At 41.0% G+C, this 20,329-nt stretch overlaps 1 protein-coding gene and 2 long non-coding RNA genes across 3 annotated transcripts in view; all 3 read left to right on the top strand.

Annotated features, from left to right (window-relative positions):
* LOC116184748 (coiled-coil domain-containing protein 171-like) overlaps positions 1–6,399 on the top strand; it is a 40,696-nt gene extending 34,297 nt beyond the window's left edge. The window contains exons 20-25 of the mRNA XM_077790446.1: positions 422–554; positions 1,292–1,366; positions 2,811–2,888; positions 5,074–5,142; positions 5,945–6,007; positions 6,257–6,399. Of these exons, the coding sequence (XP_077646572.1) occupies positions 422–554; positions 1,292–1,366; positions 2,811–2,888; positions 5,074–5,142; positions 5,945–6,007; positions 6,257–6,399 (561 nt within the window). The remainder of the gene's footprint in view (positions 1–421; positions 555–1,291; positions 1,367–2,810; positions 2,889–5,073; positions 5,143–5,944; positions 6,008–6,256) is intronic.
* A 556-nt stretch (positions 6,400–6,955) lies between these two features.
* LOC144248177 (uncharacterized) lies at positions 6,956–8,410 on the top strand. The gene is made up of 3 exons (XR_013341556.1): positions 6,956–6,974; positions 7,654–7,716; positions 8,217–8,410. It is a non-coding gene; the product is annotated as an uncharacterized LOC144248177 (long non-coding RNA).
* Positions 8,411–19,028: 10,618 nt separating this feature from the next.
* On the top strand, positions 19,029–19,840 carry LOC110472375 (uncharacterized). The gene is made up of 3 exons (XR_013341597.1): positions 19,029–19,044; positions 19,183–19,245; positions 19,795–19,840. It is a non-coding gene; the product is annotated as an uncharacterized LOC110472375 (long non-coding RNA).
* Positions 19,841–20,329: the final 489 nt, after the last annotated feature.

Genomic DNA, 20,329 nt, shown 5'->3' with positions numbered 1-20,329 from the left:
GTGGAGTGGAAGGATTAATAAATTGACTCATCTTGGAAGTGTGAACATTAGCCTGAAACTGTGTGGTAATTTTTTGTGAACAGAAATTGAACCTGAAATAAAATGAAAAAATTGTATCAAGAGATCAGTGCTGTACTGAATACTTGAAAACGTCTCATCAAAGCATCTTCTAACTAGGGTGTGGACTCATTCCCTACTCCTCAATGATATCAATATTCAATATTTTAGAAAAAATACAAAATCCAGCGTTAAATGTTTTTTGATGTTTATGTCCTGGCACTGACATTATGCTTACAATCTGTATTTGATCTCTTTGCTAAAAAGAAATGTTCTGTCTTCTGTAAAAAATTTGGAAGTGTGCTATTTGGCATTTAAGTGTAGCTTGCCTGGCACTAATGATTCCTTCTACTTTTATTTAAAGCACGTGCTTAGACATTTTATGGATCTCTACTCATTGGCAGCTTCCAAAGTTAAAGCATTAACATCAGGAAGAGAATCTTCACAGATTCACTTTGAACCCTTAATTGCTGAGCCTCTTACTCCTGCTGCTGATGGTAAGTCTGCTTTTCAAGCAATTTCAGTCACTTGGATGTGGGTTCCCAGACAGCATCTCCCTTCATGCTGCACAGCTTCAGTAGGCAAACACAGCAATACTTGATTGTAATGATAATGGAGAGCAATAAAATTAGTGCAAAGAGAAATGTTCTGAGACATTTTTCAAAAGAGAAAGGGGATGGTGAAACCTAATACAGGGATTGAAATTACTACTGTAAGTTTTCTTCCTACTGGTCGATGTTTGATTCTGAGTTTTTTGGTTTTAGTTCAGATTTGTTGCTTGATTGGTTGGATTTTTTTTTCTTTTTTTTTTTTTTTTTTTTTTGTTTTTTTGTTTTTTGTTTTGTTTTGGGGAGTGGTGGGTGGGTGGGTGTTAGTTTGGAGATTATTTTCATATTTCCTCCCTTCCTCCCTTCCTCCCTTCTTCCCTTCCTCCCTTCCTTCCCTCCCTTCCCTCCCTTCCCTCCCTTCCCTCCTTCCCTATCTCCTCCCTACCTCTTTCCTTCTCTTTTTTCTTTTTCCTTCTCTTTCCTTCTCTTTCCTTCTCTTTCTTTCTCTTTCTTTCTCTTTCATTCTCTTTCTTTATTTTTATATATTTTGGGTTTTTTTAACCAAAGCATTTTCCTTTCTTTCTGTTATAAATCATTAACTTTTCTGTAATAGCCTGTCTCTGTAGCCTAAACCCCTTCGGTTCTGCCCATTTCCTTGCTTTTTAACATTTACTTTCTTTGAACAGAATCCTTGCAAGTTCACTTTTCCCCCGAAGCAGCTGGTTCCCCTCCTGCTGGTGCTGCTCCTTCTGCTCCTGATGGTAAGTCTGCTTTTCAAGAAATTATAGTTTCTTAGATGTAATTTTCCAGAGAGCATCTCCTTTCATGCTGCTCAGCTTCCATAGGTAAATACAACATTACTTGATTTTACACATATTGGAGCAATAAAAGTAGTGCTAACAGAAATGATCTGTGACTTTTCAAAAGAGAAAGGGGATGGTGAAAGATAAAACCGGGATTAAAATTAACTTTTTTTTTTTTTTCCTCTATTGTTCCTGATTTGCTTAGGTTTTAGTTTGGGTTTTGTTTGTTGAATCTTTTGTTATTGGGTAGTAGTTGTGGTGGTTGGGTCGGTATTTTCATTTACAGTTTTTGATTTTTGTTATTATTGTTTTCCCTTCCCTTCCCTTCCCTTCCCTTCCCTTCCCTTCCCTTCCCTTCCCTTCCCTTCCCTTCCCTTCCCTTCCCTTCCCTTCCCTTCCCTTCCCTTCCCTTCCCTTCCCTTCCCTTCCCTTCCCTTCCCTTCCCTTCCCTTCCCTTCCCTTCCCTTCCCTTCCCTTCCCTTCCCTTCCCTTCCCTTCCCTTCCCTTCCCTCCTTCCTCTGCCTTACCTTTCCGTTTTTTTACTGAATTCTGTTTTCCTTTCTTACTCTTAGAAACTATGAACATCTCTGTAATGGCCTTTCTTTGCAACCATAACCCCTTCAGTTCTGTGCATTTCCTTGCTTTTTAAAATTTACTTCCTCCAAACAGAAGTTCAATTTCAACCCGAAACAACTGGATTGCCACGTCCTCCTCCTCCTCCTCCTCCTCCTCCTCCTCCTCCTGCTGCTCCTGCTGCTCCTGCTGCTCCTGCTCCTGATGGTAAGTCTCCTTTTCAAGCAATTATTGTCACTTGGATGTGGGGTTCTTGCTAGCATCTCCCTTCATGCTGCACTGCTTCTGTAGGCAAATACAATAATTTTAAGTGTAAACATAATTGAGCAATAAAAGTAGTGTTAACAGAAACATTCTGTAACTTTTCAGAAGAGAAAGGTGGATGATAGCAGAGGGATCAAAATTACTACAGTATTTTTTTTTTCTATTGGAGCCCCTTTGCTTAGGTTTTTTAATTTTCCTTTGGTTTTGGTTGCTTGGTGAGTTGGATTTTTTGGTTATGAAGAGTGTTTGCTGTGGGGTGGGTGGGTGGTTTTGGGGTTTTTTTTTTTGGTATTCCTGTTTTTGTCTCCCTCCCTCCCTCCCTCCCTCCCTCCCTCCCTCCCTCCCTCCCTCCCTCCCTCCCTCCCTCCCTCCCTCCCTCCCTCCCTCCCTCCCTCCCTCCCCTTCTCTTCTTTCTCTTCCTTCTCTTTCCTCTTCTTTTTTTTAACAAAGGCTTTTTCCATTCTTTCTATTAGAAACCATTAACATTTTGTAATACCCTTTCCTTGCAATGATAACCATTCCAGTACTCTGCATTTACTTGCTTTTAAAATTTACTTTCTCCAAGCAGAACCTTTGCAAGTTCACTTTGAACCCAAAACTGGTGATACACCACCTGCTCCTGCTCCTGTTCCTGCTCCAGATGGTAAGTCTGCTTTTCAATGTTATAGGCTGGGGACAGTGTAACTGGACAGGGCTCAGGTGGAAAACGACCTGGGGGTGCTGGGAGCATAAGCCAGCAGTGTGCCCTGTACTCAGCAATGGTGAGGCTGCACCTTGAGTGTTGTGTCCAGTTCTGGGCCCTCAGTTTGGGAAGGACATTGAGATGCTTGAGTGCATCCAGAGGAGGGCAGCAAGGCTGGTGAGGGGCTGGGAACACAAGTCCTGTGAGGAATGACTGAGGAAGCTGGGGGTGTTTAGCCTGGAGAAAAGGAGACTCAGAGGTGACTTTATCACTCTCTACAACTCCCTGAGAGGTGGTCATAGTCACGTGAGGGTTGGTCTCTTTCTCCAGGCAGAACTGACAGAAACAGAGGACACAGTCTCAAGCTGCACCAAGGGAAATATGGGTTGGATATAAGGAAGAAGATTTTTATAGAAAGGGTGATAAAGTTCTGTAATGGCCTGCCCAGGGAGGTGATGAAGTCACCATTCCTGGATGTGTTTGAAAGAAGACTGGATGTGGCACGCAGTGCTATGTTTTAGTTGAGGTGTTAAGGCATGGGTTGGACTTGATGATCTTTAAGATTGTTTCCAACCCAGTCATTCTATGAATTCTGTGAATTCTGTGAATATTGTGGGGTTTTTTTATTGGCCCACATTTGCATGTGTATTTTTGAATTTTGCTTTGATTGGTTGGATTTTTTTTGGTTTTGTGGAGTAGCAGTAGTGGATGGGTGAGTGGGTTTTTGTTTTTTGACTTTTTAAATTATTTTTTCTTATTGTCTACCTTTTTCTTTTCTTCCAAAGGCTTCTTCCTTTTATTGTGTTATAAAGCATTAATGTTTTTTAATCATATTTTCTTGTAAATATAACCATGTCAGTTTTGTGCATTTCCTCGCTTTTTAAAAATTTACCTCCTCTGAAGTAAATTTACTATCTCTGAACATATATTTTTTGGGTTAGCGTTGCACCCAAAGCACCCTGTGTAGGTGCAAATACAAAGGCAAATACAGCAACAATTAATTGAAAACATAATGGAGCATTAAAATAGTGCAAACAGAAATGTTGTGATTATTTTTAAAGGAGAGAAAGGGGATGATGAAAGCTAAGACAGGGGTTTAAATTATTTTTGGAATGGTTTTTTCTATTGTCCCCTATTTCCTTGTGGTGGTTTGTTTTTGTTTTTTTTTTTTTTTTTTTTTTTTAGTTTGGTTGCTTGTTTTGGATGCTTGGTTGCTTGTAGGTTTTTGGTTTTGGGGAGTGGTTGAGGTGAGTATATGGGTGTTTACTTTTAGATTTTTTTCCTTTTATTACATCTTTTCATTGTTTTCCTTATTTTTTTTTTTTTTTTAATAATAAAAGTGTTTTTCCTTTATTTCCACCATAAACCATTAACATTTTGTGACAGCCTTTTCTTTCAACCATAACCATTTCCAATCTGTGCATTTCCTTGGTTTTTAAATCTTACTTTTACTCAACAGCTATTTTTCAGCCTCATGTTTCACCCCAAGCAGCTGGTAGACCTATTGCTCCTTCTGCACCTGCACCTGCACCTGCACCTGCACCTCCTCCTGCTCCTGCTCCAGCTCCAGCTCCAGCTCCAGCTCCAGCTCCAACTCCTGCTCCAGCTCCAGCTCCAGCTCCTGCTCCTGATGGTAAGTCTATTTTTCAAGCAATTATAGTCTCTTGGATGGGGGTTCCTAGGCAGCATCTCCCTCCATGCTGCACAGATTCTGTAGGCAAATACAATACTTGATTTTAAACATAATGGAGCAAATAAACTAGTGCAAACAGAAATATTGTGATACTTTTTTCAGAAGAGAAAGGGGATGGTGAGTACTGCAATGTTTTTATTTTCTATTGGTCCCTATTTGCTTGGATATTTTTTATTTTATTTGATTTTATTTTAGGTTTGGTTGCTTGGTTGGTTTAATTTTTTGGTTCTGGGGAGTGGTGAGGGTGGGTGGGTTTCTGGTTTTAAATTTTTTTCTTTTATTTTTTCTTTCTATTTATATTTCTTAACTGAACACTTCTTCCTTTCATTATGTTATAAACCATTAACTGTTTTTAAAGGTTTTTCCTTTCAACCATAACCATTTCAGTTCTTTGCATTTCCTTTTTTTTAAAAAATTTACCTTCTTTGACGTAAATTTACTTTCTGTGAACAGGTACTTTTCAGCCTCTTTTTTCACTCCGAGCAGCAGGTAGACCCACTGCTCCTCCTTTTCCTGCTGATGGTAAGTCTGCATTTCAAGCAACTGCAGACAGTTGGACGTGGGTTCAGAGCCAGCATGTCCCTTTATGCTGCACAGCTTCTGTAGGCAAATACAACAATACTTAATGCATTTCTTTGCATTCCATTTTTTTTAAAATTACTTCCTCTGAATCACTGATCAGAATCTTTTTGGCATCACTTTGAACCCAAATCAGCCAGTACCTTGTACTGTGTCCTAGTTTGAAAACTAACAAGTGTGAGATTCCAAGTCAGAACTAGTATTTAATAGGACAATTAAAATAAAGGCAGAAAACACTGGCCTAAAGAGTCAGGATACAACCTGACACCCTGTTAGTCACGGTGGTGGTAGCAGTCTGATAAAATGGTGGCTGCAGTCCTGCTGAAGTGATAGATGTGGTTCTGCTAAAGCAGTGATCCTGTAGAAGGGTCTGATCTTCCTCTGAAGATCCAGAGGTGGTTATGCAGCTCTTGTCCTCTGGAAATCCAGTTGGTAAGGTTGTTCTGGTGTTCCAGTTCTCAGATTATATCCAGGTAGGAATGCTTGGCTCTCCCCATTGGGCAGAGCATCTCACAATGGGATGATGGAATTTTACGGGTGATGCAGTGAGGCCTTGATGGCCCATTGGCAGACACAGGCACCTGGAGGGAGTTGTCAGGAATGAGTCATGGAAAGGATAAAAAATACTGCCCCATTTCTCTTAACAGCTCAGCAGCTGTTGTAGATGGCAATAGAATGCATACGTCTGGGTTACATCTTACGTGATACCCTAAGACACTGAACTAAATGTACTTTCTCTGAACAGATTCCTTTCAACGTCGCATTGAACACCAAGAAGTTGCTACACCTCGTACTCCTGGTCCTGATGGTAAGTCTCCTTGTCAAGCAATTATTGTCCACAGTATTGGATGTGCATTCAGAGCCAGCCTCTCCCTTCATGCTGCACGGTTTCTGCAGACAATATAACAATACTTCATTGTAAACATAATGGAGCAATAACACTACTGCTAACATTTTGAATTAGCCATTTCTTGCAAACATAACCCTTCCAGTTCTGTGCATTTCCTTGCTTTTTAAAATTTACCTCCTCTGAAGTGATTTTACTTTCACTGAACAGACTCCTTCTGGCTTCCTGTTTCATCCCAAGCAGCTCGTGCACCTCCTGCACCTGCTCATGCTCGTGATGGTAAGTCTGCTTGTCAAGCAATTGGGATGTGGGTTCCTAGGCAGCATCTCCCTCATGCTGCACAGCTTCTGTAGGCAAATACAATGATCCTTAATTGCAAACACTAGGAAGCAGTAAAACTGCTGCTAACAGCAAAGTTGTGAGATTTTCTCAGAAGAGAAAGAGGATGCTGAAAGCTAACACAGGAATAAAATTACTGCTTATAGGGTTTTTTCCTATTGGTCTCCATTTGCTTGGACATATTTGGTTTTCATTTGGGTTTGGTTGCTGGGTTGTTTGGATTCTTTTCGTTTTGGAGACTAATGGTGGTGGGTGGGTGCATGTTTTTTGGTTTGGTTTTTTTTTGTTTGTTTTTGTTGTTTTTTTTTTAACTATTTAAAATGTATTTATTTATTTTTCTTTGGTTTTTTGGGTTATTTTTTTTTTAACCAAAGACTTTTTCCTTCCGTTATGATAGTTATGTTATCAACCAATACATGTAATGGCCTTTCCTTGCAACCACACCATTTCAGTGCTGTGCAATTCCTTGATTTATAAAACAAAAGCATTTTTTAGATTGAAAATTACTTTCTCTACATAGAATCTTTCTGGGGTCGAATTGGACACCAACTAGCCAGAACACCTCCTGCACATGCTGGTGCCAGTGATGGTAAGTCTGCTTTTCAAGCAATTTCAGTCACTTGGATGTGGGTTCCTAGCCAGCATCTCCCTTCATGCTGCACGCCTTCTGTAGGCAAATGCAGCAATACTTACATGTCAGCATAATGGAGCAGTACAACCAAACACAAACACAAGTGCAAACACAAAACTTCTGAGCCATTTTTCAGAAGAGAAAGGGGATGGTGAAAGCTAACACAGGGATTAAAACAAAGGGATTGAAATGAATGCTGTTATGGTTTTTTTCTATTAGTCCCCACTTGCTTAGATATTCTACGTTTTAATTTGGCTTTGGATGCTTGGTAGGTTGGATTTTTTTTTTTTTTTTTTCATTTTGGGGTGTGTTGGGTGTGTGTGTGTGTTTTGTTTTTGATAATTTTTTACTGCCATTTTTTATTTCCTTCCTTCCTGCCTTCCTCCCCTCCTCCCTTCCCTCCCTTCCCTCCCTTTCCTTCCTACCTCCCTGCCTTCCGTTCCCTTTCTTCCTTTCCTTTCCATCAGTTTTTTTTCCAGTTGGCTTTTTCCTTTCTTTCTGTTATAAACCACTAATATTTCTGAAATAGTCTTTCCTTGCAACCATAACCCCTTCAGTTCTCTGCATTTCCTAGCTTTTTTCATTTTTTCTTTTGAAAAAGTAAATCCTCTAAAGTAAATTTACTTTCCCTGAACAGACTCTTTTGGACCTCAATTTGTGCCCAAAGGAGCTGCTGCACCTCCTGCTCCTGCTCCTCATGGTAAATCTGCTTTTCAAACAATTACAGTCACTTGGGTCCCCAGCCAGCATCTCCCTTCACACTGCACAGCTTCTGTAGGCAAATACAGCAATCTTTAATTGTCAACATATACTGGAGCATTAAAACTAGTGCTTACAGAAATCTTCTGAGACATCTATCAGAAGAGAATGGTGGTGCTGAAAGCTAACACAGGGATTAAAATTACTACTGTGTGTTTTTTTCTATTGTTTTCCATTTGCTTGGTGATTTTTGGTTTTGTTTTTTTTTCTTGGTTGGTTGGTTAGAATTTTTTAGTTTTGTGGAGTAGAAGTAGTGGGTGGTTTTTTGCTTTTAGATTTTAATTTTTTTTCTTATTTTCCCTTTTTTTGGGTCAAATACTTCTTCCTTTCATTATGTTACATACGATTAATATTTTTTATTCATCTTTTCTTGCAAGCATAAACATTTTCTTGATTTTTAAAATTTACCTCCTCTGAAATAAATTTACTTTCTCTGAACAGATATTTTTCGGGTTAGTGTTGCACCCAGAGCGCCCCGTACACCTGCTACTCCTGTTCCTGCTCCTGCTGGTAAGTCTGACTTTTAGGCAATTACTGTCCTAGCCAGCATCTCCCTTCATGCTGCACAGCTTCTGTAGGCAAATACAGTAACAATTAATTAAAAACTTAATGGAGCATTAAAATAGTGTACACAGAAATGTTGTGATACTCTTTAAAGGAGAGAAAGGGGAGGGTGAAAGCTAATATTATTTTTTTAGCAATAAAACAGGGATTTAAATTATTACTAGAATGTTTTTTCTATTGGTCCCTATTACCTTGTGGCTTATTTTGGTTTTAGTTTGGGTTTGGATTCTTGGTTGCTAGTACTTTATTGGTTTTCAGGAGTGGTTGAGGAGGGTGGTTGGGCATTTGGTTATGCTTTTTTTTTCTTTTCTATCTTCTTTTAATTCCTTCCTTTCTCCCTCCCTCCCTCCCTCCCTCCCTCCCTGCCTGCTTCCCTCCTTTCTGCCTGCCTGCCCTACCTTCATGTTTTTCCTTTCTTTCTGTTATAAACCATTAACATTTTGTAACAGCCTTTCCATTCAACCATAACCATTTCCAATCTGTGCTTTCCTTGGTTTTTAAATCTTACTTTTACTCAACAGATATTTTTCAGCCTTATGTTTCACCACAAGCAGCTGGTAGACCTGCTGCACCTACTCTTGCTCCTGCCCCTCTTGGTAAGTTTGTTTTTCAAGCAATTGCAGACACTTGGATGTGGGTTCCTAGTCAGCATCTGCCTTCATGCTGCACAGCTTCTGCAGACAAATATAACAATACTTCATTGTAAACATAATGGCACAACAAAATTAATGCAAACAGAAGAGAAAGAGGATGGTGGAAGCTAACACAGAGATTAAAATTACTTCTGGAGGATTTTTTAATATAATGAGTCCCTAATTTGCTTAGATATTGTTGATATTAGTCTGTGTTTAGCTGCTTGGTTGGTCGGATTATTTTTTGGTTTTCCAGAGTGATGGTGGTGAGTGAGTGGGTGTTTGATTTTTTTTCTTTTAGTACTTCTTTTAATTGACTTTTTTTTAGGAACCAAAGGGTTTATCCTTTCTTTCTGTTATAAGACATTAATATTTTTCTAATAGACTTCCTTTTCAATCATAACCATTTCTATTCTGTGCATTTCTTGGTTTTTAAAATTTACCTTCTCTGAACAGCTATTTTGCAGCCTCATGTTTCACCCCAAGCAGCCAGTGCACCCCCTGCTCCTACTCCTGCTTCTGATGGTAAGTCTGCTTTTCAATAAATCAGTCTCTAGGATGTGGGTTCCTAAGCAGCATCTTCCTCCATGCTGAACAGCTTCTGCAGGCAAATACAACAATACTTGATTTTAAATGTAATGGAGCAAAAAAACTAGTTCAAACATAAATGTTTTGATATTTTTTTCAGAAGAGACGGGGGATGGTGAAAGCTAATACAGAAATTAAAAGTATTACTTTGATTATTTTTTTCCATTGGTCTCTATTTGTTTGAAAATTTTTTTGTTTCAATTTGGTTTCGGTTGATTGGTTAGTTGGATTTCTTGGTTTTGGGGAATGGTGGGTGGTGGTATAGTGTTTGATTTTTGAATTTTTACTTTAATTATTTCTTTTACTCTTTTTTTTTCCTTTTCTTTTTCCTACTAAAGGCATTTATGTTCTTTCTGTAATATATAATTAACATTTTTTGTAAATGCCTTTCCTTGAAACTGTAACCATAACCATTTCAGTTGCTTGTATTTCCTTGCTTTTAAAAATTTACATTCTCTGAAGTAAATTTACTTTCTCTGAACAGAATCTTTTCAGCTTCCCCTTATACTCCAAGGACCTCATACACCTCGTAGTCCAGCTCCTGATGGTAACTCTGCTTTTCAAGTAATTGTAGTCGCTTGGGTGGGAGTTCTTATCCAGCATCTCTGTTAGTCTTGCAAAGCTTCTCTAGGCAAATATAACAAATAGTTAAGAGTAAATATAATGGAGCAATAAAATTAGTGCTGAAAGAAAAGTTCTGAGACTTTGTTCAGAAGACAAAGCGATGGTGAAAGCCAACAGAGGGATTAAAATTACTTCTGTAATTTTTTTTCTATTTGTCCCTATTTGCTTATATACATTTCATTTTAGTTTGGCTTGGGTTGCTTGGTTAGTTCACTTATGGTTGGTTTTGGGAAGGAGTTATGGGTGGCTCAGTTTTTTCTATTCTGGGGTTTTTAAACTAAAATTATAACTATTTTTCTTTTTGTATCTTACTCTAACCAAAGGCTTTTTTACTTTCTTTTTCTTTTAAACCATTAGTGTATTTATAATTGCACATCTTTGCAACCATATATATTTCTGTTCTGTGAATTACCTTGGTTTTTCAAATTCATCTTTTCTGACATAAATTTACTTTCTGTCAAAAGAATCCTTCCAGATACTCTTTGTACAACAAGGAACGAGTACACAACGTAGTCCTGGTCCTGAAGGTAAATCTGCTTATGAAGTAGTTAGAGTCACTTGCATGGGGGTTCCCAGAGAGCATCTCCCTTCATGTTGCACAGATTCTGTAGACAAATACAACACTTTATTATAATGATAAGGAAGCAATTCATCTAATATTAAGAGAAATGTTCTGAGACATTTTTCAGAAGAGAAAGGGGTGATGTAACTGACACAGGGATTAAAATGTTTGTAAGAGAGGCTGTAGAAGAACTTTGTTTCCTTTATTAAAAAAAATTAAAATCATGAGGTATCAAATATGTATGTAAGGATATGTAAAACTTCAAATAAAATGAAATTCCTACAATTCCAAGAGCACTATACTTGTGCAAATGTCCTGTGTCCATTAAAGAGAAATATATAATATTCAGCTGCCGTGTATTTCAAGTAAGCAGTTAACACAAGGACCAAACAATTCTTACTATTACAAAAATATAACATTGTGAGAGGTATGTAACAGCAAATGTACATTTTCTCTTGATTTGTTTTTTATTCTTTTGCTTCTTCCAGCAAGCTGGGGAGAGCCAAGACATAGAACCTACCTTGATTCCAGAACTGACACAACCTCCAGTGTGGCACCCTACAAGGCCTCTACTATGTCTGGAATCGACACAATCTCCGGGGTGTCACCCCAGAGAACCTATCCTGTGTCTGGCAGTGATGTACCCTCCAGTGTATCACCTTACAGAACCTATCCTGTGTCTGGCAGTGATGTACCCTCCAGGGTGTCACCCTACAGAACCCACACTGTGTCTGCAAGTGACGTATCCTCCGGTGCGTCTCCCTACAGAACCTATGCTGTCTCTGGGACTAATATAGCCTTTCCTTCCTATCATAACCCTTTCCGTTACCTACATTTCTGTGCTTTTTAAAATTTGCCAGCCCTGAAGCAAATTTGCTTTCTCTGAACAGGATCCTTTCGGCTTCCCTTTGTTCCTCAAGGAACCAGTACACCTCGTGGTCCTGCTCCTGTTGGTGAGTCTGCTTTTGAAGCTATTGCACTCACTTGGATGTGGGTCCAGAGCCAGCACCTCCCTTCATGCTGCACAGATTCTGTAGGCAAATACCACAATGCTCTCTTGTAGTGATAATGGAGCATTGCATCTAGTATTAACAGAAATGTTATGAGACAGTTTTTAGGGAGGAAAACAGGATATTGAAAGTAACAGGAGGATTAAAGTTGTAGTCAAGGAAAATCTAGAAAAAGTTTGCCTACTAGATTAAATAAACACAGCTATGGAATTATCAGAATTAGCGGTAAAATATGTCTCTAAGTAAAAAAGTAAATATATGCAGCACTTCAAATAAAGTATTATTCCGAGATTTCCAAGGGCACTATACTTCTGTTCATGTCCTTTGTTTATGAAAGATTAATATACAATAATCACTTGCAGGGTGTTTCACACAAGCAATCAAAAAAGGAACCAAACACTTGTTACACGTACACATACATAGGCTTGTGGGAGGTCTGTAACAGCAAGTGTAGATTCCCTCTTGATTAGTTTTTTATTCTTTTGCATACTGAAGCAAGCTGGGGAGAGCCGGGACACAGAACCTACATTGATTCTAGAACCAACACAAGCTCCAGTGTGATGCCCTACAGAACCTCTACTGTGTCTGGAACTGACACCAGATCCAGTGTGACACCCTACAGAACATATACTGTGTCTGGAACTGGCACAACCTCCAGTGTGACACCCCAGAGAACCTATACTGTGTCCGGCAGTGATGTACCCTCCAGTGTGTCACCCTTCAGGACCTATACTGTGTCTGGCAGTGATGTGCCCTCCAGTGTGTCACCCTACGGAACCTATACTGTGTATGAAAGTGATGTACCCTCCAGTATGAAACCCTTCAGGACCTATACTGTGTCTGAAAGTGACGTACCCTCCAGTGTGTCACCCCACAGGACCTATACTGTGTCTGGCAGTGATGTACCCTCCAGTGTGACACCCTTCAGGACCTATACTGTGTCTGAAAGTGATGTGCCCTCCTGTGTGACACCCTTCACAACCTATACTGTGTCTGACACTGATGTGCCCTCCAGTGTGACACCCTTCAGGACCTATACTGTGTCTGGCAGTGATGTGCCCTCCAGTGTGTCACCCTACGGAACCTATACTGTGTATGAAAGTGATGTACCCTCCAGTATGAAACCCTTCAGGACCTATACTGTGACTGAAGGTGATGTACCCTCCAGTGTATCACCGTACAGAACCTATACTGTGTCTGAAAGTGATGTACCCTCCAGTGTATCACCGTACAGAACCTATACTGTGTCTGAAAGTGATGTACCCTCCAGTGTATCACCGTACAGAACCTATACTGTGTCTGAAAGTGATGTACCCTCCAGTGTGTCACTCTACAGAACCCACACTTTGTCTGCAAGTGACGTATCCTCCGGTACGTCTCCCTACAGAACCTATGCTGTCTCTGGGAATAATATAGCCTTTCCTTCCTATCATAACCTTTTCTTTTCCCTGCCTTTCCTTCCTTTTTAAAATTACCGCCTCTGAAGCAAATTTGCTTTCTCTGAACAGGATCCTTTCGGCTTCCCTTTGTTCCTCAAGGAACCAGTACACCTCGTGGTCCTGCTCCTGTTGGTGAGTCTGCTTTTGAAGCTATTGCACTCACTTGGATGTGGGTCCAGAGCCAGCACCTCCCTTCATGCTGCACAGATTCTGTAGGCAAAAACAAGACTCTCTTGTAGTAATAATGGAGCATTGCATCTAGTATTAACAGAAATGTTATGAGACACTTTTTCGAGGAGAAAGGGATATTGTAAATAACACCAGGATTATTGCTGTTGTTAAGGAGAATCTAGAAAAAGTTTGCCTCCTAGATTAAATAAACACAGCTATGGAATTATCAGAATTAGCAGTAAAATATGTCTCTAAGTAAAGAAGTAAATATATGCAGCACTTCAAATAAAGTGTTAGTCCGAGATTTCCAAGGGCACTATGCTTGGGCTCAAGTCCTTTCTCTATGACAGATTAACATACAATAATTACGTGCAGTGTGTTTCACACAAGCAATTAAAGCAACGAGGAAACAGTTGTTGTGAGGACAAATACATAGGCTTGTGGGAGGTATGTAACAGCAAGTGTAGATTCTCTCTTGATTAGTTTTTTATTCTTTTGCTTATTACAGCAAGCTGGGGAAAGCCAGGACACAGAACCTACATTGATTCTAGAACCAACACAAGCTCCAGTGTGACACCCTACAGAACGTCTACTGTGTCTGGAACTGACAGCAGCTCCAGTGTGACACCATACAGAACTTCTACTGTGTCTGGAACTGACACAGCCTCCAGAGTGACACCCTACGGAACCGCTGCTGTATCTGGAACTGACACAACGTTGAGTGTGTCACCCTACAGAACCTATACTATGTCTGGAACTGGAACAACCTCCATTGTGACACCGCAGAGAACCTATATTGTGTCTGAAAGTGATGTACCCTCCAGTGTGTCACCATTCATGACCGATACTGTGTCTGGCAGTGATGTACCTTCCAGTGTGACACCCTTCAGGACCTATACTGTGTCTGAAAGTGATGTGCCCTCTAATGTGACACCCTTCAGGACCTATACTATGTCTGAAAGTGATGTGCCCTCCAGTGTGACACTCTTCAGGACCTATACTGTGTCTGAAAGTGATGTACCCTCCAGTGTGTCACCCTACAGAACCCACACTGTGTCTGAAAGTGATGTACCCTCCAGTATGAAACCCTACAGGACCTATACTGTATCTGGCAATGATGTACCCTCCGCTGTGACACCCTACAAAACCTATACTGTGTCTGGCAGTGATGTGCCCTCCAGTGTGTCACCCTACAGAACCCACACTGTGTCTGCAAGCGACGTATCCTCCGGTGCGTCTCCCTACAGAACCTATACTATCTCTGGGACTGATATAGCCTTTCTATCATAACCTTTTCTTTTCCCTGCTTTTCTATGCTTTTTAAAATTTGCCATCTCTGAAGCAAATTTGCTTTCTCTGAACAGAATCCTTTTGGCTTCCCTTTGTTCCTCAAGGAACCAGTACACCTCGTGGTCCTGCTCCTGTTGGTGAGTCTGCTTTTGAAGCTATTGCACTCACTTGGATGTGGGTCTGGGGCCAGCACCTCCCTTCATGCTGCACAGATTCTGTAGGCAAATACAACAATGCTCTCTTGTAATATTTTGTGAAGCATTGCATCTACTATTAACAGAAATTTACTGAGTCCGTTTCTGGGGAGGAATACAAGATATTGTATTAACAGGATTAACATTGTTGTCAAGGCAAATCTAGAAAAAGTTTGCCTCTTATATTAATTAAACACAGCTATGGAATTATCAGAATTAGCAGTAAAATATGTCTCTAAGTAAAGAAGTACATACTTGTAGCACTTCAAATAAAGTGCTATTCCAAGATTTCTGAGGGCACTATGCTTGGGCTCAGGTCGTTTGTTACAGATTAATGTACAATAATTACGTGCAGTGTGTTTCACACAAGCAGTTAAAGGAAGGAGTAAACACTTGTTATGTGTACACATACATAGGCTTGTGGGAGGTCTGTAACAGCAAGTGTAGATTTCCTCTTGATTAGTTTTTTATTCTATTGTTTATTGCAGCAAGCTGGGGAGAGCCAGAACACAGAACCTACATTGATTCTAGAACCAACACAAGCTCCAGTGTGAAACCCTACAGAACCTCTACTGTGTCTGGATGTGATACCAGCTCCAGTGTGACACCCTACAGAACATATACTGTGTCTGGAACTGGCACAACCTCCAGTGTGACACCCCAGAGAACCTACACTGTGTCTGGCAGTGACATACCCTCCAGTGTGTCACCCTTCAGGACCTATACTGTGTCTGGCAGTGATGTGCCTTCCCATGTGACACCCTTCAGGACCTATACTGTGTCTGAAAGTGACGTACCCTCCAGTGTGTCACCCCACAGGACCTATACTGTATCTGAAAGTGATGTACCCTCCAATGTATCACCGTACAGAACCTATACTGTGTCTGGCAGTGATGTACCCTCCAGTGTGTCACCGTACAGAACCTATACTGTGTCTGGCAGTGATGTACCCTCCAGTGTGACACCCTACAGAACTCAAATTGTGTCTGCAAGCGACGTATCCTCCGGTGCGTCACTCTATAGAACCTAAACTGTCTCTGGGACTAATATAGCCTTTCTATCATAACCTTTTCTTTTCCCTGCCTTTCCTTCCTTTTTAAAATTTGCCATCTCTGAAGCAAATTTGCTTTCTCTGAACAGAATCCTTTCGGCATCCATTTGTACCTCAAGGAACCAGTACACCTCGTGGTCCTGCTCCTGTTGGTGAGTCTGCTTTTGAAGCTATTGCACTCACTTGGATGTGGGTCCAGAGCCAGAACCTCCCTTCATGCTGCACAGATTCTGTAGGCAAATACCACAATGCTCTCTTGTAATGATTGTGAAGCATTGCATGTACTATTAACAGAAATGTACTGAGTCCGTTTCTCGGGAGGAAAACAGGATATTGTATTTACAGCATTAAAGTTGTTGTCAAGGAGAATCTAGAAAAAGTTTGCCTCCTAGATTAAGTAAACACAGCCATGGATTTATATATTTCACAGTAAAATATGTCTCTAATTAAATAAGCAAATATCTGCAGCACTTCAAATAAAGTATTATTCCGAGATTTCCGTGTGTACTATGCTTGGGCCCAAGTCCTTTGTTACAGATTAATGTACAATAATTATGTGCAGTGTGTTTCACATAAGCAATTAAAGCAACGAGGAAACAGTTGTTACGAGTACACATACATAGGCTTGTGGGAGGTATTTAAAAGCAAGTGTAGATTCCCTCTTGATTTGTTTATTTTTCTTTTGCTTATTGCAGCAAGCTGGGGAGAGCCGGGACACAGAACCTACATTGATTCTAGAACCAACACAAGCTCCAGTGTGACACCCTACAGAACCTCTACTGTGTCTGAAACTGACACCAGATCCAGTGTGACACCATACAGAACATATACTGTGTCTGGAACTGGCACAACCTCCAGTGTGACACCCTACGGAACCTCTGCTGTGTCTGGAACTGACACAACGTTGAGTGTGTCACCCTACAGAACCTATACTATGTCTGGAACTGGCACAACATCCAGTGTGACACCATACAGAACCTATACTATGTCTGGAACTGGCACAACCTCCAGTGTGACACCCCAGAGAACCTATACTGTGTCTGGCAGTGATGTACCCTCCAGTGTGTCACCCTTCATGACCTATACTGTGTCTGAAAGTGATGTGCCTTCCAGTGTGACACCCTTCAGGACCTATACTGTATCTGGCAGTGATGTGCCTTCCAGTGTGACACCCTTCAGGACCTATACTGTGTCTGAAAGTGATGTACCCTCCAGTATGAAACCCTTCAGGACCTATATTGTGTCTGGCAGTGATGTACCCTCCATTGTGACACCCTACAAAACTTATACTGTGTCTGAAAGTGATGTACCCTCCAGTGTGTCACCCTTCATGACCTATACTGTGTCTGAAAGTGATGTGCCTTCCAGTGTGTCACCCTTCAGGACCTACACTGTGTCTGACAGTGATGTACCCTCCAGTGTGTCACCCTTCAGGACCTATACTCTGTCTGAAAGTGATGTACCCTCCAGTATGAAGCCCTACAGGACCTATACTGTGTCTGGCAATGATGTACCCTCCAGTGTGACACCCTTCAGGACCTATACTGTGTCTGAAAGTGATGTACCCTCCAGTGTGACACCCTTCAGGACCTACACTGTGTCTGACAGTGATGTACCCTCAAGTGTGTCACCCTTCAGGACCTATACTCTGTCTGAAAGTGATGTACCCTCCAGTATGAAGCTCTACAGGACCTATACTGTGTCTGGCAATGATGTACCCTCCAATGTGACACCCTACAAAACCTATACTGTGTCTGAAAGTGATGTACCCTCCAGTGTGACACCATTCAGGACCTATACTATGTCTGAAAGTGATGTACCCTCCAGTGTGTCACCCTACAGAACCCACACTGTGTCTGCAAGTGACGTATCCTCCGGTACGTCTCCCTACAGAACCTATACTGTCTCTGGGACTAATATAGCCTTTCCTTCCTATCATAATCTTTTATTTTCCATGCCTTTCCTTCCTTTTTAAAATTACTGTCTCTGAAGCAAATTTGCTTTCTCTGAACAGGATCCTTTTGGCTTCCCTTTGTTCCTCAAGGAACCAGTACACCTCGTGGTCCTGCTCCTGTTGGTGAGTCTGCTTTTGAAGCTATTGCACTCACTTGGATGTGGGTCCAGAGCCAGCACCTCCCTTCATGCTGCACAGATTCTGTAGGCAAATACCACAATGCTCTCTTGTAATGATTGTGAAGCATTGCATCTACTATTAACAAAATGTACCGAGTCCGTTTTTGGGGTGGAAAATTAGATATTGTATTAACAGCATTAAAGTTGTTGTCAAGGAGAATCTAGAAAAAGTTTGCCTACTAGATTAAATAAACACAGCTATGGAATTATCAGAATTAGCGGTAAAATATGTCTCTAAGTAAAGAAGTACATACTTGTAGCACTTCGAATAAAGTGTTATTCCAAGACTTCAGAGGGCACTATGCTTCTGCTCATGTCCTATGTCTATGAAAGATTAATATACAATAATCACTTGCAGGGTGTTTCACACAAGCAATCAAAAAAAGGGACCAAAAACTTGTTACAAGTACACATACATAGGCTTGTGGGAGGTCTGTAACAGCAAGTGTAGATTCCCTCTTGATTAGTTTTTTATTCTTTTGCATATTGCAGCAAGCTGGGGAGAGCCGGGACACAGAACCTACATTGATTCTAGAACCAACACAAGCCCCACTGTGACACCCTACAGAACCTCTACTGTGTCTGGAACTGACACCAGATCCAGTGTGACACCCTACAGAACATATACTGTGTCTGGAACTGGCACAACCTCCAGTGTGACACCCCAGAGAACCTATACTGTGTCCGGCAGTGACATACCCTCCAGTGTGTCACCCTACAAAACCTATACTGTGTCTGAAAGTGATGTGCCTTCCAGTGTGACACCCTTCAGGACCTATACTGTGTCTGGCAGTGATGTGCCCTCCAGTGTGAAGCCCTTCAGGACCTACACTGTGTCTGAAAGTGATGTACCCTCCAGTGTATCACCGTACAGAACCTATACTGTGTCTGAAAGTGATGTACCCTCCAGTGTATCACCGTACAGAACCTATCCTGTGTCTGGCAGTGATGTACCCTCCAGTGTGACACCCTACAGAACCCACACTTTGTCTGCAAGTGACGTATCCTCCGGTGCGTCTCCCTACAGAACCTATGCTTTTTCTGAGACTAATATAGCCTTTCCTTCCTATCATAACCTTTTCTTTTCCCTGCCTTTCCTTCCTTTTTAAAATTTGCCATCTCTGAAGCAAATTTGCTTTCTCTGAACAGAATCCTTTCGGCTTCCCTTTGTTCCTCAAGGAACCAGTACACCTCGTGGTCCTGCTCCTGTTGGTGAGTCTGCTTTTGAAGCTATTGCACTCACTTGGATGTGGGTCTGGGGCCAGCACCTCCCTTCATGCTGCACAGATTCTGTAGGCAAATACCACAATGCTCTCTTGTAATTTTTTGTGAAGCATTGCATCTACTATTAACAGAAATGTACTGAGTCCGTTTTTGGGGAGGAAAACAGGATATTGTATTAACAGGATTAAAGTTGTTGTCAAGGAGAATCTAGAAAAAGTTTGCCTCCTAGATTAAATAAACACAGCTATGGAATTATCAGAACTAGCAGTAAAATATGTCTCTAAGTAAAGGAGTACATTCTTGTAGCACTTCAAATAAAGTGTTATTCCGAGATTTCCAAGGGCACTATGCTTGGGCTCATGTCCTTTGTCTATGACAGATTAACATACAATAATTACGTTCAGTGTGTTTCACATAAGCAATTTAAACAAGGAGCAAACAGTTGTTACGAGTACACATACATAGGCTTGTGGGAGGTATGTAACAGCAAGTGTAGACTCTCTCTTGATTAGTTTTTTATTCGTTTGCTTATTGCAGCAAGCTGGGGAGAGCCAGAACACAGAACCTACATTGATTCTAGAACCAACACAAGCTCCAGTGTGACACCCTACAGAACCTCTACAGTGTCTGGAACTGACACAGCCTCCAGAGTGACACCCCAGACAACATATACTGTGTCTGGCAGTGACATACCCTCTAGTGTGACACCCTACAGGACCTATACTTCATCTGGAAGTGATGTACCTTCCAGTGGGACCCCCTTCAGGACCTCTACTGTGTCTGGCAGTGATGTGCCCTCCACTGTGAAACTCCAGAGAACCCATACTGTGTCTGGGAGCGACGTGTTCTCCGGTGTGTATGCTTCCTGAGAGGGGAATCTATTTGTGTCTGGAAACTACATAGCCTTTCCTTCCAACCACAAGCATTTCAGTTCCCTGCATTTCCTTGGTTTTTAAAATTTAAGTTCTTTGAAGTAAGTTTACTTTCTCTGAACAGACTCATTTCAGCGTCACACTGAACCCCAAGAATCTGCTATACCTTGTACTCCTGCTCCTGATGGTAAATCTGCTTG

The sequence above is a fragment of the Lonchura striata genome, chromosome Z (genome assembly GCF_046129695.1).
Source record: "Lonchura striata isolate bLonStr1 chromosome Z, bLonStr1.mat, whole genome shotgun sequence".
NCBI classification, from domain to species: domain Eukaryota; kingdom Metazoa; phylum Chordata; class Aves; order Passeriformes; family Estrildidae; genus Lonchura; species Lonchura striata.
Note: the sequence above shows the minus strand (reverse complement) of the source record. Positions and strands in the feature narration are given on the sequence as shown.